At 56.7% G+C, this 14,740-nt stretch overlaps 2 protein-coding genes and 1 pseudogene across 4 annotated transcripts; 1 reads left to right on the top strand and 2 right to left on the bottom strand.

The window, feature by feature from the left end:
• Positions 1-2,340: 2,340 nt before the first annotated feature.
• On the bottom strand, positions 2,341-2,459 carry LOC111743886 (annotated as a pseudogene).
• Positions 2,460-4,875: 2,416 nt separating this feature from the next.
• NAXE (NAD(P)HX epimerase) lies at positions 4,876-7,404 on the top strand. The gene is made up of 6 exons (XM_011366381.2): positions 4,876-5,103; positions 5,231-5,339; positions 5,465-5,575; positions 5,661-5,774; positions 6,566-6,713; positions 7,004-7,404. The coding sequence occupies exons 1-6, from the start codon at positions 4,922-4,924 to the stop codon at positions 7,204-7,206; spliced, it is 867 nt and encodes a 288-aa protein (XP_011364683.1). The 5' UTR covers positions 4,876-4,921; the 3' UTR covers positions 7,207-7,404.
• Positions 7,405-7,582: 178 nt separating this feature from the next.
• GPATCH4 (G-patch domain containing 4) lies at positions 7,583-13,564 on the bottom strand. Of its 3 annotated transcripts, none has more exons than XM_011366378.2 (8): positions 13,469-13,564; positions 11,571-11,712; positions 11,055-11,128; positions 10,868-10,960; positions 10,650-10,736; positions 9,122-9,210; positions 8,838-8,888; positions 7,583-8,678 (listed from the first exon to the last, which is right to left on the bottom strand). In XM_011366378.2, exons 2-8 carry the CDS (start codon positions 11,647-11,649, stop codon positions 7,898-7,900), a joined length of 1,254 nt encoding a protein of 417 aa, XP_011364680.1. In that variant the 5' UTR covers positions 11,650-11,712; positions 13,469-13,564; the 3' UTR covers positions 7,583-7,897. The 3 variants fall into 3 exon arrangements, with proteins under 3 accessions (XP_011364680.1, XP_023390098.1, XP_011364681.1); XM_023534330.1 differs by having other exon boundaries at positions 9,122-9,207; XM_011366379.2 differs by having other exon boundaries at positions 11,571-11,679; positions 13,469-13,560.
• Positions 13,565-14,740: the final 1,176 nt, after the last annotated feature.

Here is a 14,740-nt window from a genome sequence, read left to right as displayed (position 1 = left end):
CGTCAGCTCCGGGGCCGGGCTGGCTTGCGCGGAGGCTGGAGCGTGAGTACACGTGGGCTGTCCTGGCTGAGGGGGGGCACCCTCCCCACGCCCGTCATCTCTGCACTGCCTGCCTCCCCCCACTTCTGCTCCTCTCTCAAGACCCTCGCCCATTTCCCCTGAACCTTTTCCGAGTCACCACTTCCACCTTGCCTCCATGGTTTCCCTAAGTTCTAGAACTTTCCAACTGAGAGCACCAGCATTCGTGGGGAGCCCACCGCATGCCAGGGAGCTTGCTGTCTGGCCTCTCCCCGCAGAGGCTCCGGCTCTGGGGGCAGAATTCCTTGCTGCTCGTCGGCTTCATTTCACGTCTTCTTTGCAGTGTGTTTCCTTCCAGGCACTGGCACGTGGTCCCCACGCCAGCCACCGGGCGGCCGGGCTTGCCCAAGACCTGCCCGTGCGGGGCCCCGTGCATGCTGCACCCTCCGTGCTCGGTGACCAGCAAGCCCCCCGCCCCCCGGCACCCGCCCTGCTTGTCCTCCCCAAGCGGTCTCTCTGACCAGGATGGTTCTTGGTCCAGAGGCCCACCATGAATGTGTCTGTCCCTCTTCGTCCAGGCCAGGCCTCAGGGCCATCTCATCTCCCATTTGGAGACCAAGGCCTGGTGCCCAGTGGCCCCAGGTCAGTAGGTGGGTCCCAGAGGGACCAGGGAGGCCTGGAGGATGGATAAAGGCAGTAGGAGAGGCCGTGGCCTTGGACGATTTAATGCAGGGACGTGATCCCTGTTCAGGCTGGGGAAGGTGCGGTCTGGTGCTTGGGGACAGACAGCCTCGCTCAGCCTCTGTCTCTGCCCTCGCTCAGTTCTGGACGCCCGGCGCGGCCCCGCCTCCTGCACGCCGGACTGCGGGCCCCAGAGAAAGGGAGCCTCCTCCCCACTGCCTTAGAGCCTGGCGGCAGAGGCGGGGGCGGGACAGGGTGACCGCAGCTGGGGCCAGCGGGCTGCTCTTTCCACAGCTACTCCCGCCGCCGAGCTCCGCCCCGCCTCCTTCAGGCCCTCGCCACAGCCCAGGGCCACCGGCCGCAGGGACCCGCGGAGACCCACGGCATCCGGCTTCTGCACGATCACATGACCCCTTGCTGGCCGCAGCCCTGGCCGCGGTGGTACCTTCCCAAAACTCAACACACAGAGGGGTTTCTGGGACACAGCCTCTTTCAGGGTCCAGCGCTGTGCGGACACATGACACAGCGCCATCAGCAGGCTGGGCAGGGGCTTTGCAATCTCGGCCCTGAGGCTCTTTGTTCCTTGCTGGGGTTTGGGGGCTCAGTAGGCAAAAGAACAAAGGAAAATGGATGGCGAATCTCCCCTTTTCTCTCTGGATCCAAACCGCACGGTCCTACGGCCCTTGCCCGTTCTGCAAACTATGACTCCTCGGCCAGGAGGCTTTGACGTTGGTGACTCTCGCCACCGTGTGCCCCTACCCCGCCTTCTCAGGCCGGAAATGGGTCATAAACCACATTCACCAACAGATGCACCCCACCTCCTCCCCGAACCCCAGCAGAGGCCTGCAGCCCACAGGACAACTGCTACCAGCAGCCATGAGGACAGTGAGAGCGTGAAGTCTACCTCCTGGGCACTTGGCACAGGCCACGCGGTGTCCCACGTGCTTCACGAGTGTTTTCTCCCCTGATCCTCACGACAGACGACACCCCTCGCACAGTGGAGGAGCAGCAGGCAGACAGCTTAGCTCGTCCTCCCAGCTCACCCGACCGCTGAGTGACGCCATGAGTCGAGGCTAGGCAGCAAGTCCCCTCTGCAGTGCTGTGCACGTCCACTCTCCTAGTGAAGCCACCGTTGGCTAAGGGTCGCCTGCGCTTGCTGCCGAGTGTGTCTGTGGTTGTACGTGTTATTGTAACTTAATTAAATATACAAATTGATGAGCCAAGAGTGTGAAAACAAGCACTGTTTCTATGAAAACTTAGTTGAATCCTTAGAAGACCTGATTAAAGTGAGTCACTTAAAAACTTGTTGACTTAGTTTTGTGAGCAAGATTATTACAGTCTGGGAGAAAGTCATAAAAATAGAGAAGAATTTTGCACTCAGACTGCCATTTATTCCTTCTTCCACCTTAAAACAGCAAGCTGCAAATTGCAGTGATACTCAGCTGGTGAGGTTTATGGAAAGATGGAGAACTAAATCAACAGCCCCATCCTCGGAGAACAGAGGCTGACCACTTTGACAGATGGCAATTGGATGTATTTATTTTTATATATTTTTTATTTTTTTAGGCGAGGCAACCCTTGGTTGACCTCACAGATTGCAAGGACCTTGTCAGCTTACGATCCCTTATTTTTTATTTTTTACACCTACAGCACCTGCTCTTCCTAGGTGGTCTCCCATCCAAGTACTAACCAGGCCTGACCCGGCTTAGCTTCCGTGATCAGACGGGATCGGGCTTGTTCAGGGTGCCATGGCTGTAGACTGTATTTTTTAAGTTGAAATAAGATGATCCACCCCTGATCGTGTCAGGTAAGAGGGCTTCTGCTGTACTGTGAACTACCTCACAATGAGATTTTGAGGATCATTAAAATATGTGTAGAGGACCTACTATGTGCCAGGCACGGAGGCAGGTGCTAGGGATGCAGCTCTTAACCTTTCTTATGAAAATGGGGTGTCTTATCTTGTCAGCCATTCAAGACGTCTGGGCTAAGTTGCAGGTTCACCAACTGTAACAAAAGCCAATACGACGGCTTTAACCAGAGAGAACTTGAATCTAACAGCCCAGGGCTCTCACAGTGGCTTCGAGAGCCAGGCAGGATGCTCTGCCATCCTCAGCCCAGGGTCTCCATCTCAAGGTCTAAGTGGCTGCTCCAGCTCCAGCATAAGAAGAAAAGAGGAAGTGTTTAAAGGATATGACCTGGCAGTTGCATGTGTCATTTCTGCTCACATCTCATTGGTCAGAGTTTAGTCACGTGTGCATGCCTAGCTGCTGCAAGGGAGACTGTGTTTAGCTGGGCAGCCGCATGGCCAAATAAAACTCAGGGGTTCCGTTACAAAAGAAAGGAGAATGGATTTTGAGTAGCAGCCACGCAGGAGTATGGCCAACCCAATGCCAACCATCACTGGCTCTACCATTTAGTGATTATTGTCTCAGGGAAACTACTTGACTTCTCTCTGTCATTCAATTTCCTCATCTGTAACATGAGGATAAAAGCATATGACAGGACCGACAGGATTAAGTTAGAGAATGTACGTAAAGCATCTGGAGCTCAGCTGGTGCTCAGTCCACGTGCTTCTCCTAAGTTGGTTCTGGAGGCATTTCTCTAAGAAAACTCCAAAAGTCCGAAGGGCAGCAACGAGGCGGACTGGGTCTCGGGCACTGGCTCCCTGGGGACAGCCCTCATATGGCTGTTTTCTAAATTCTGGGGGTGTGTGTGGTGGGATATCTTTTGTGTCATTGTTTTATAGTTACATCTAATCAGAATGAAGTCAGCAGTGACAAGCCTTTAGTTACATATTGCTGCACTTGCAGAAGCAGTTCAGTACAGAATGATGCTTAAGACTACAGACTGAAGGACAAGTTAGCTGCTTGGGTCCTAGCACCACTGACAGTCATCACTGTACATTGGGCATGTCATTCAACATCTTTGAGCCTTGGTTTTCCCATCGGTAAAATGGGAATAATAATAGGATTGCTACTAATATGAATTAAGATGATTCATGTTATCACTTGCCACAAGTTAAGTATTCACAACGTTATCTGTGTCAAAGACAGATGCTCCGCGTTGTTTTAGAAATGAATCTTCAGAATCACTAAATTAATTCTCAAACAGGCCAGGGGGAGTCTTGACTAACATAAAGCTATCTAGATACTGGTGAAGTTATGAAGTTAATGAGGTCTTAGATAAGATCTTCCTATTGTAATGTACACTGTACATTACAATTTCAATGAGTAAACTCAATCTCCAACCCTAAACACAGTCTAACAAAGTTTTCCACCACGATTACAGTCTGATAAATTCAATTTCCTACGACAAACATGTAAAATAAGCATAGCTGGAAGCCAAGGGTACATCCCACAGGAGATGAGAAACATAATTTAAAAGGAGGCTTTCGGAGTAAAAAGCTGGAGGGGTTTTTGCAGTGAACTAGCCAGGAAGGCAATTCATGAGACAGGAAAAAAATAAATCTTAAAAAAAAAAAAAAAAAAAGGACCTTCATTCTACCTGGATAATTATCTTAGTGCCTTAACGGTAACTGGCTTGTTATTCCACAAACTTCTCCCCTAATCATGCAAGAGTGCGCTTACGTTAACAATGTAATTTGCCTTTCCAGGTTTTCCCTGAAATGTTACCGTGACCAGAATCTATGGTTTCAACTCCATTTTGACCATGGCATACTCGACCAACTTAAGGTTTATAACCTATTTCCATAACTGGTAGCCTGATACAGGGGTGAGTGTGACCTACGATTAGGGAAGGACAGCGCGCTGTCCTGGTCAAGAGAGGCGGGGCGCTGACGAAGCGAAGAAAGGAGCCCCAATTACACAATCGCGCCGCGGCGCCCAGGAGCCCCACGTGTGCTGCCCCCGTGACACGTGCCGCCAGCCACTTGCAGACAGGAGCCCGAAACCCGGCGTGCCCGGGCTCGCCCGCGAGTCAGCGGCAGGGGAGGAACAGGGCCAACTGCTACGCCAAACTCGAGGAGCTATTACCAAAGCGCGGATGGAGCCAAAGCGCCTCAGTCCAGGCGGAAACGTGAGGCGAAAGGCGACCGTCCCCGGGAAGGCGCGGGACCCGAGCACAGAGGCCGGAACCCGCGCACCGCACCGCGCGCAGGAGCGGGACGGCGCTTCCGGCGGGGCGGCCGTGACCCGCCTCTCGGGGCGGAGCGAAGCGCCGCGCATGCGCCGGGGCGGCCGGGGGCGCGTTCCGCGAGAGTTGGATGTCGTCGCTGCGGTCGCTGTTGGGGCTCGGGCTGCTGGTGGCGGGCTCACGCCTCTCCCGCGTCGCCGCCCAGGCCGACGTCTGCCGTGCGAGCCCCACCTGGTGGGGGCCGCAGCGGCTGATGTCGGGTGGCCGCGGGGACCCAGAGGTCATGGCAAGCACGGCGGTGAAGTACCTAAGGTAGGCGGGGCTCCGGGCGGGCGCCGGGCTTGGGCGGACGGCTCTCCCCACCGGGCGGGACCGGGAACACAGTGTCGCCCGCGGCCGAGCCCCGAAGCCTCGGGGCTCAGGCGATGGGTTTGCTCAGCCAGGAGGAGGCCCAGGCCGTGGACGAGGAGCTGTTTAACGAATACCAGTTCAGCGTGGACCAACTTATGGAGCTGGCTGGGCTGAGCTGTGCCACAGCCATTGCCAAGGTCGGTGGCCCAACTCTCGACCTGGCTCCCTGGCCTAAGCACAGGGGAGCGGGAGGGACAGCTGGGCCAAGCCTGCACCGTTACTGCCCAAGGCTGCTCTGAACCCCCTCTGTCTCTGCCTTCAGGCATATCCTCCCACGTCCATGTCCAGGAGCCCCCCTACTGTCCTGGTCATCTGTGGCCCCGGCAATAATGGAGGAGATGGCCTGGTCTGTGCTCGACACCTCAAACTCTTTGTGAGTATGTGGGAAGAAGGGCTGTGGGCGAGGGGGAATTGGATCCTGGACTTGGGCCGGAATCACCCCTTTCCTTTCCTCCTAGGGCTACCAGCCAACCATCTATTACCCCAAAAGGCCTAACAAGCCACTCTTCACTGGCTTGGTGACCCAGTGTCAGAAAATGGACATCCCTTTCCTTGGTGAGATGCCCCCAGAGGTAGGCGTCCAGTTCCGTGCCCTCCGCAGTAACCGGCATTCGCTTCCTTCAGCTTGCAGGCTGAGCTCGTCTGCTTATCATCCTTGGAGGACACCTTGGCGGGGAGGGACAGTGCCTGGCACAGGTGGTGCCTACGCTGCGCGGTTAGGAGGAGGGTCTCCTCCATCCCCCGACAGGCGTGTCTAGTCCTCGCCCCACGTGGAGGCGTCCTTCCCCATCCAGCACACAGTAGCACATCGTCCGCCCCTCGTGGGAGCTGAGGTGATGCGTGGATTTAGGGGAGGGAAACTTGAGAACTTGAGGTTTCTAAAAACTTTTTAACACATCTTAAAGATGAAGGGACTGAGGCGCAGTGAAGGAAAGTGAGTAGCCCACAGTCACAGACCAGGTCGTGGCAGAGCCGAGCCCAGAACCTGGCCCTCCTGACCGCCAGTCTCAGGCTCCCGGACACCGTGGCCCCCAATGGCAGGCAGGTGGGCCTCGGTGTCTGGACTCAGCCAGGCCTCAACCAGGGACCAACTTGCACTTAACTCACGGCCTCAGAGTGCCATCTGAATGACAGATGGCACTGGGCCTCTGACCCAGCGGGTGGGAGGAGGGCTTCAGGTCCCAGGGGACAGGGCCACGTCCGAGGCTCGCCTGGGCGACTTCGGGAGGGACTGCACTCTGCTCGTCTCTGTACCCCGCACCCAGGAGAATGCTGCCGCAGCAGGGACTCGTCGGGGGGCGCTCGAGGGGCGGAGACCTGTGCAGCCGCTGGCTCTGACACCCCTTTTCCGGCTCCACCACAGCCCATGCTGGTCGATGAGCTGTATGAGCTGGTGGTGGACGCCATCTTCGGCTTCAGCTTCAAGGGTGACGTGCGGGAGCCGTTCCGCAGCATCCTGAGCATCCTGAGCGGCCTCACTGTGCCCATTGCCAGCATCGACATTCCCTCAGGTGCTGGGTCCAGGAGGTGGGGGGTGGGGTCAGGGCCCCACTCTGTCCTAAGGCGAGTACCTAGGAGTCTGATTCTTGGCCCAAGACTCAGACCAAGTAGAAAGTGAGTCGTGGGGTGCAGAATACGGCTCTCTGCGTCCCACGACAGAGCGGGGCGCAGGATTCAAGACACCCTTTCCGTGTGGCTCCGAGACCAAGGCTCTGTGGATGCGAGGTCCCCGGGTGGTCCGCAGGGCTGGGAGGGGACAAGGCGGGCCGTCGCTGCCCTCCCTGAACGCAGCCTCTTTCAGGGTGGGACGTGGAGAAGGGCAGCGCTGCGGGGATCCAGCCGGACCTGCTCGTCTCCCTGACCGCACCCAAAAGGTGTGCTGCCCAGTTTGCCGGTCGCTACCACTACCTGGGGGGCCGTTTCGTGCCACCTGCTCTGGAAAAGAAGTACCAGCTGAATCTGCCCCAGTACCCTGACACTGAGTGTGTGTATCGTCTGCAGTGAAGGAAGGAGCGGGTGCTCCCCCCAGAACTGGGGGGTCCTGGGGACTCTCTGGCAGTGAAGGCTAATGGCTGGCGGGTGCCAGAGAGTGACACTGGAGACACAGCGTCCTCCCGCGGGGGGTGGGGGGACATGGGCAAGAGGCTGCTGTGGCATTTGGGGGCAATGAAGATTGACTTTCAGATGCTTTTCTGAAAGAGACTCCTAGGTGGTGTGCGTGTCCTTGACGTGCCACGTGATTCTCCAGTAGGGATGCAGTGGGACCGGACGAGGTTCTCTGGGCTTCCCCGCCACTCAGCAGGGTAGCAAGACCACAGGCAGCTAATGGGAGTTTCTTCAGAGGCCCCCAAACAAACTCAGTTTGGATTCAGGCACAGGCTAGGGGCCCAAGCTGTGTTTATTCCACCACGTGGCACAGTGTGACTCAGCGCAGGCCGAACCCTGCTCCCGCGGCCTTCACACCACGAAACCAGCGTGTTGCACCCAGGCCTGTTTCCTGCTGCTCTGAGCAAGGCTGCCCCACAGAGGGAGTCTGCATCCCCGTTCCCACTGCCCTGGCACGCTGTCCCTTGGCCACCTGGCTCCTATAGGCACTTGAGTCCACCATCTCTGGGGGACAGTGCCCGCCCCCTGAACTAAGGCACAGTGCTTCCACTCTGAGGCAGACTGGTGTCTCAGAGCGCGGGGGACAGGGTCAGCTCAGGTCTGAGGCTTCAACACTCAGAAAGACTTGCTCAGGCCCCAGACCGGACCTGACTTCCAGTCTCCTCTGCTGCTTCTTTGCCCTCTGGACAGTGCTGACCTCTGCTCTCTCCCCCTCCGCCTGCTTCTGCTTCCGCCTCCGCCTCTCGCCCCTGCCCTCTGCACCCCCGGCCCCGCCGTCCTCTTCATCCTTTACACGCGACACACCCCTCTCCTCCTGACGCTGCCTTTTCTCGCTCCTGCCCTTCCTACCTCTGCGTGCTCTGCTCTCTGCTTCCCTGGTCCCCCCACCCACAACGGCCTCGACTTCATCCTCTGGGTTCAAGTCTCCCCCCTCCGCAGGCCCCTCCGCCGCCTCCCCTCCCCCTAAGGCCCCCAACTCCTCCTGATCCTCGTGCTGCCTCCGCCGCTTCTTCCTTTTCCTGGGGAACTGGTCCCCAAGCCGCCCTGTCCCCGCAGCCTCCTCCGCGCTCCCTACCGCTGTCCCCGCCCTCTCATCTGTGGCCACCTCCTGACGTCTCTTCTTGCTTTTCTTGCGTTTCCTGCCCCCCTGACCGGCTCGCTCTGCGGGCTCCGTGTCTGCACCCCGTCCAGCTGCTGTCACCTCTTCCTCCTCTTTCTGCTTCCGCTTCTGTTTTTGTGTGAGGGGCTCGTGCTCAGGTGGCAGCCGAGGGATCCCGGGGTCCTGGCCTCTGAGCCGAGCCAGGAAGGCCTGCTCCTGGGCCTCCAGCCGGGCCAGCTTGGCCTTCATTGTGATACCCAGACGGGCAGCCCTGAAACCGACGGGGCCCGAGTCAGGGGGCGTCAGGGCAACAGTCTGTCCTTGAGACTGCGCGGGCAGAGGGGAGGGGACAGGCTGCTGTCTTCGAGCAGCCAGGAGTTGGGCAGACAGTGGGTGACAGGAAGTGGCCGAGGAGCCACCCAGGACCTACCTGTGCGCTGTCCGGCCCTCGCAGGCTTGGAGCAGCATCTCGTCAGTCAGACTGTGGGTGGGGAGAGACCAGGCTGACCGACAGCTGGGGGGAAAGCCCGACGTCTGCACCCCTCGAGCACCCCCCGACAAGTTCCTGCTGGGGCGGCACTCCTAGGTGCGGGGTACAGAGACGAGCCCAGCGCAGTCCCACCAAAGTCGCCCAGGCAAGCCCCCGACGTGGCCCTGTCCCCTGGGACCTGAAGCCCTCCTACCCCCCCGCCCAGCCCTGAAATGGAGTCTCACGTCTGTGGCGGGCAGGACCCCTGGCCATCATCACTGCAGCTTTCCAAGTGCTCGTCTGGCTTCTCCCCACTGGAAGTCAGTGTGGCCTTCTAGGAGGGATCGTGGGGTGTACAAGGCCCGCTCAACACCACAGCCACCCCTCTTCTCTCCCAGAAGCCAAGGATTCACAGCCACAGGTGTAAATTTGCCAGCCCCATCGCTCCCTGCAGCCCACAGGTGTGCCAAACCGCACATTTGAACTTGGGCAGGAGATGGGCCGTAGGGGCGGAGCGGGGTGTGGGGGGCAGTCCTGGCCTCCCTGGCTCACAGGGGCTAGCGGGCAGAGCGAGAAGGGAAGTGCTTTGGGCCATCAGGTCTTCAGGGTGGGGCATGTGCCCCCTGGCGGTTATCCTGGTGCCAGCAACTGATGATGAAGATGGCACCTCCCCCTCCACACCCCAAACCTACACACAGCCCTTTATTTGGTCAGATTAATGGGGACCGTACTGTGGGCCAAGGACTGCGGACACGGGGGAAAAGACTGACATGCGTCTGGCCCAGGTGGAACCGACATGGCCAGGCAGACAGAGTACGGGGGAACCTGTCTGTGCGGGAGGGGTACCCACCCAGATGGCAGGTTTGGGGAAGTTTCTAGAAGCAGTTGAGCTCCGGAACACAAAAACTCAGCAGGTAAAGGACCAAAAAGAGCAGAACGTCCCAGGCGGAGAGAACAGCACGTGGAAGAACTTGAAAGTGAAAGAACATGGTCCCTTCAAAAGAACCAGATTCCACCTGGCTGCAGTGCAGAGACCCGAGAAGTGACAGCACATGGGACGAGGGAAGGTGGCAGGGACAAGGCACAAAGGCCACGTGTGCCGGTCTGACGGGTCTGGACTGAGTCGGCCCAAGTCAAGGAGGCATCAGTGACACGTGCAGTCCGTGTTTGAGGACACTCGATGCCTGTGCAGGTGGACCGGCTGCGTGGGAGGCAAGGAGCCTGCGCAGAGGCTGTGAAAGACGTCAGGCCGGAGACGCTGCCGGTCAGGGGTGGTCAGGGGCGGAGGACGCGAAGGGGAACGGGGAGGCCTGCTAGGCACTGCGTAGGGCCCGGCACTTACTAGGGGAGCACTAGCCGGGAGCGCCCTTCTATCGGCTGAGGCCTGGCTTCCAGTCCTTTCTGCCCTGACTAGCCAGCTGTGGGCTCTTGGCCAAGTCCCTCTCCCCGCTTTTGGCCACGTATGCAAAATAAGGAGCTGGGTGAGGTCCTTTCAGGTCTCCTCTGCTTCCAAGTGCTTTGAACTAGGCGTCCCTGCCCCGCCCCCTCTGGCAGCCACGCCCCCTCTGCTGACCACAGGGTCTGAAGATCTCCATTTTTGCTGAGGAACTGGGCAGTCTGATTAAGCACCAGTAAGACTGGTCACAGGACCCTGCGATGTTAGGGCGGCCCCGAGAACAGGGAGAGCATGCAAGGCAATTGTTCCGGCCCCAGAAGAGACCAGGGGAGGGAAAAAGGACCGAGGGCCCCCCCGCAACCCACCCTGCCAACTACCTTCACAAACTTCTGATACAGCACGTTGGGCTGGGGATGACTTCGATGGGTGGTCTCCTTAGGAAGGCGCCTCAGCTGTACTCCGTCCTGTGGAGAAGCGCTGGTGAGCGGGTGACACGCCAAATCTCCATCGCCCCCACACGTCCCAGGCCCTCATGTCCAGGTGCCCGCCTATGTCCAGGCCCTCATGTCCAGGTGCCCGCCTATGAGAGCCACACCTGCCCGGTTTCCACCACCAAGCTGGCTGCCGTCCGGTTGAAGAGCTCACTCCACCAGTGGTTTGTGAACTCCCTGGCGGGGTCGTGTCCCACCTGCCAGAGGAAGAAGTATGAACTCTGAGGACCTGCCTCCCATCCTCGAGGGCCTTCCTCTCCCACCCACACCTCCTTGAGCCTGCCGTCTTACCCCATGGGTGTCCTGCTTCAGCGTCACCCTGAGGGCCTGGGTGATGCCATTCTCCTTCCGGCCTAGGCCTTTGCCTGCAGAAGTCAGAGCGTGACCCGGCTTATTCTGCCTGCCCCGGGCCCTCCAAGGCCCCCGACATGCCATGCCTTGCCACCCCGCACACCTAGCACTGGGCAAGCGCCGGCCCTCTGGGAAGCCCTCCCAGTCCCGTCCTTCCGGCACCTGGGCACGCAGCCCCCTGCCCGGGTCTGAGCCAGGCGGCTCCACCTTCATAATTTCGTGATTAAAGTTTCTTCCCCCCACCCCCAGTCTTCCTGTCCACGTCTTTCTTTCTACCCACTGTCAAATTTCTCCCTCTTCTCGCCTTTTCTGGAAAAGCCAGAAATTTCCTTGTGCACATTTCCCTCAGCCTAGCTTTTCCTCCTCGGCTGAATGGACTGCAGAGGGTCATTCGGGACGATGCCCTCGGGCAGAGGTAGGCGGGGATGCCGGGTGGAGGGCGCCCTCGGGGGTCACCTCGAGTCCATCCATGCTTTAGCAGCTGCTCCTCGGCAAACTTCATCCCACGACTCTTGACCTCCGGGGTGCCACTCATGGTGAGAAAAAAAGTCACTGGCCTCGGTTCCTCACCAGAGAAGAAGAGATCACTGTCATCCCCCTAAGAGGAAAGGAGAGCGCCCAGATCGCCCATCAAATCCATCCCGACTGCTCTCATGGGAATCCTCCCTCCACCCGAGAGAGACGGAGAAGAGGCCTGTCCTTGGGGGCTCCCGTCTGACAACAGAGGCCAACGTCAGTGTGTCGAACGTTACGTTAATAACGCCCACACTCACGGGGAGCTCACCACATGCCAGTCTGTGACGAGTTCCTGCCCTCTACATCCAGGAAGGTATTATTATCCCTACTTTACAAATGAGGAAACTAAGGCCAAAAGAGGTCAGGTGACTTGCTCAAGGTCATGCAGCAACCCCAGGCAGCTTGTCTGCGGAGTCACCACCGCACTGGACCATCTCCCACAGTTTATCACCATGTAATAAAGCAATGAGATGCTCATTAACCTGGGTTATAAGAAAACAATACTTAACAGAGCCCACATCCTACACCCACACCCCGGCGTGTACACCGTCCTCCTGGTGTGGGGTGTGGGGCTACCCGCCTCTTCCCGGCTGCCCCCATCTTTCAGTCTTGTTGGAGCATCCCTCTTGAAATTGCCCCGCTTAGGAAGGGCACCCTTACTGAAAACTTAACGCATAACAGATGGATTACACATACCACATTGTCTCATTTAATCCTGCGAGACAGGGATCATCCCTACTTTACAAGCCAGAACAAAGCCTGGGTTTCTCGCGTGGGGTTACACAGCTAGTGACAGAGCTGAAATATGAGCCCGGGTCGCCTGACTCCAAAGTGGCCCTCTCTGCGTCACACCCCCAATCAGTCACATTTCTTTAGTGACTCCGGTGCTCCTCCTTTTAGATCCCAAAATGGCATTATCAAACTTTCATACTAAATTTGCCTCTGAAATGGTTAAGATGGCCTATCACACAAGATATTCAAAACTAAGACTACCACTGCTGATTTGACTCGCTGAAGTTCACTTCTATTAAGATCATTCGTTACAGGCATTGCAGAACACTTTTAAAGCTAATCAATGGCACTACTTGAGCAATCCTCCCAAAGTGACAGCTCCGAAGAGTAAAACTTTCGTGTGAATTTAAGACACATCACTGTCACCCTCCTAAACATATATAAGGCTTAAAAATGACGATCAGTCTAGTTAGGTATGAAAAAAAGCAAATTCAAAATGACCAGCATTTCGGTTCACATTTCTACTGGGAAAGACGATGACCTGGGAACCTAACCGATACCTTGAGAGTCTCGTCAAAAGAGCACTGGGTGGGAGACGGCCCTATCTTGCTCCGTGACAGTGTTCAAAAGAAGTAAAATTCAAACACTGAGGCCACCTCAAAACTCTGCCTCTTCTCGAGTTATCTCGATCTACCAGCCCCCCGATTTCAATAATAACGATCATGACAGGCATTTACTCAATGCCAGCTTATTGTGAATCGCTTCACACGGATTATCCCCCCGACGACCCCATCAGGAGGTGGTGTTACTGTACTTTACAAGCGAAGAAATGACACTGAGACGTTACTTGCCCCAATCAAACCAAATAACTGGCGAGTGGTGGATGCAGAACCGCAGAACCCGAGTTCCAGGGACGTTTTCCGACGAAGCGGCCCCGGGACACGCTTCTCGCGGCGGCTCTGAAGAGCCGGCTACACTCTCCCAGGCTCCTTCCTCGCGGGACCTAAATCCCGGCCCTCCGGCCGCATTTTTCCTTTACTTGGGGAAAACTACTCTTCTGAGCCCGGGCTCCTACTGCCACCGCTCAGGGGACAGCAGCCCCTTACCTTCACGGCCGGGCGCGCTCCGCGGGAACATGAGCCGGGTCCGACCTGGGCGCCGCCATCTTCCCGGAAGTGACATTCGGCCCTTCTAGGCGGCTGAAACCATAGAGACGTAGGCAAGAACCAAAGTTCCGGTCCTCCCAGTAGAATGTGTGGACTGGGCCTACTTGCCTGTATAGTTGCCATAGGAACTCAGCCCCAGAGCGCGCCGGTTCTGGAGGTTTTGGAGGTGTTCGGCTTACTGCCTCCGTGCAGGCCGGAGCAACCGAGGCTTGGTACTAACTGGCCGGCTCTGGGCGCCGAAATCAGCTTGGGCCCCACACTGAGCCAGCCCCAGGGCACAGACATTTCTCCAAGAAGGACATCAGATGGTCAATAGGCGTGAAAAGGTGCTCAACATCACTAATCATCAGAGAAATGCAAATTAAAGCACAATGACGTGTTTTACGCCAGTCAGAGTGGCCCGGATAAATCAACAAAGGACAAGGGTTGGAGAAAAGGGACCCCTCCTGCACTATTGGTGGGATGGCAAATGGGTGCAGCCCCTGTGGAGAACAGTATGGAGAGTCCTCAAAAAACTAAAAATAAAACTACCTATGACCCAGCAATTCCACTTCTGCCTATTACCCAAAGAAATCCGAAACACTAATTAGAAAAGATCCATGCATCGCTATGTTCACTGTGGCATTACTCATAATAGCCAAAATATGGAAGCCATCTAAGTGCCCAACAATAGATGACCGGATAAAGAAGTGGCACATATTACAACGGAGCATTTCCCTTGGCACAGGTGCCACACATAGAAAAATGCTTTGAGAATTGGGGCTCCCTCTTTCTGAACTAGAGCTTGGATAATCACGCAAAAAGCAAGAGCCTGTAGGACGCCTGGGAGCTGCGAGGTCTCTGCTATGGCATTTTCATCTCCGAGCCTCCTCCGGCCCAGACATGTGGCGAGGCCCCAGCCCTTCCCAGCGGGGGAGCTGGGAGCGGAGTCCCGCACTGGGCAGCGGCGGTCAGCGCCGGCAACGCAGTCTTCTTGCGCCACCTTCTGGCGATATGATGTTTTACGTGTTATTTAAATCATGACCAAAAAATTCATACACATAATATACATAAATGTATACAGATGACTTGAAAGTTTGAAGAATAGATGACAAAATGTTACAAGTAATTTTCTCTGATAGGATTAAGAGGATTATCATTTTAAAAATTCTTTTATGTTTGTTAAATTGTCTACAATTAAGTGCATCATGTAATCACTTAAAAAAGCAATAA

This window comes from Pteropus vampyrus, unplaced genomic scaffold (assembly GCF_000151845.1).
Source record: "Pteropus vampyrus isolate Shadow unplaced genomic scaffold, Pvam_2.0 Scaffold124, whole genome shotgun sequence".
In the NCBI taxonomy this organism is placed as follows: Eukaryota; Metazoa; Chordata; class Mammalia; order Chiroptera; family Pteropodidae; genus Pteropus; species Pteropus vampyrus.
The sequence above is the reverse complement of the archived record's forward strand: the minus strand, read 5'-3'. Positions and strand labels throughout refer to the sequence as shown.

What these genes read in the sequence shown, in the direction of transcription:
- NAXE (XM_011366381.2), top strand. Translation starts at nt 4,922, where the DNA reads ATGTCGTCGCTGCGGTCGCTGTTGGGGCTCGGGCTGCTGGTGGCGGGC. An exon ending in GTGCCACAGCCATTGCCAAG is followed by an intron (nt 5,340 to 5,464) that starts GTCGGTGGCCCA and finishes CTCTGCCTTCAG; the next exon opens with GCATATCCTCCCACGTCCAT. An exon ending in TTGGTGAGATGCCCCCAGAG is followed by an intron (nt 5,775 to 6,565) that starts GTAGGCGTCCAG and finishes GCTCCACCACAG; the next exon opens with CCCATGCTGGTCGATGAGCT.
- GPATCH4 (XM_011366378.2), bottom strand. Translation starts at nt 11,649, where the DNA reads ATGAGTGGCACCCCGGAGGTCAAGAGTCGTGGGATGAAGTTTGCCGAG. An exon ending in TGGTGGTGGAAACCGGGCAG is followed by an intron (nt 10,737 to 10,867) that starts GTGTGGCTCTCA and finishes GCTTCTCCACAG; the next exon opens with GACGGAGTACAGCTGAGGCG. An exon ending in TGTATCAGAAGTTTGTGAAG is followed by an intron (nt 9,211 to 10,649) that starts GTAGTTGGCAGG and finishes GATCCCTCCTAG; the next exon opens with AAGGCCACACTGACTTCCAG.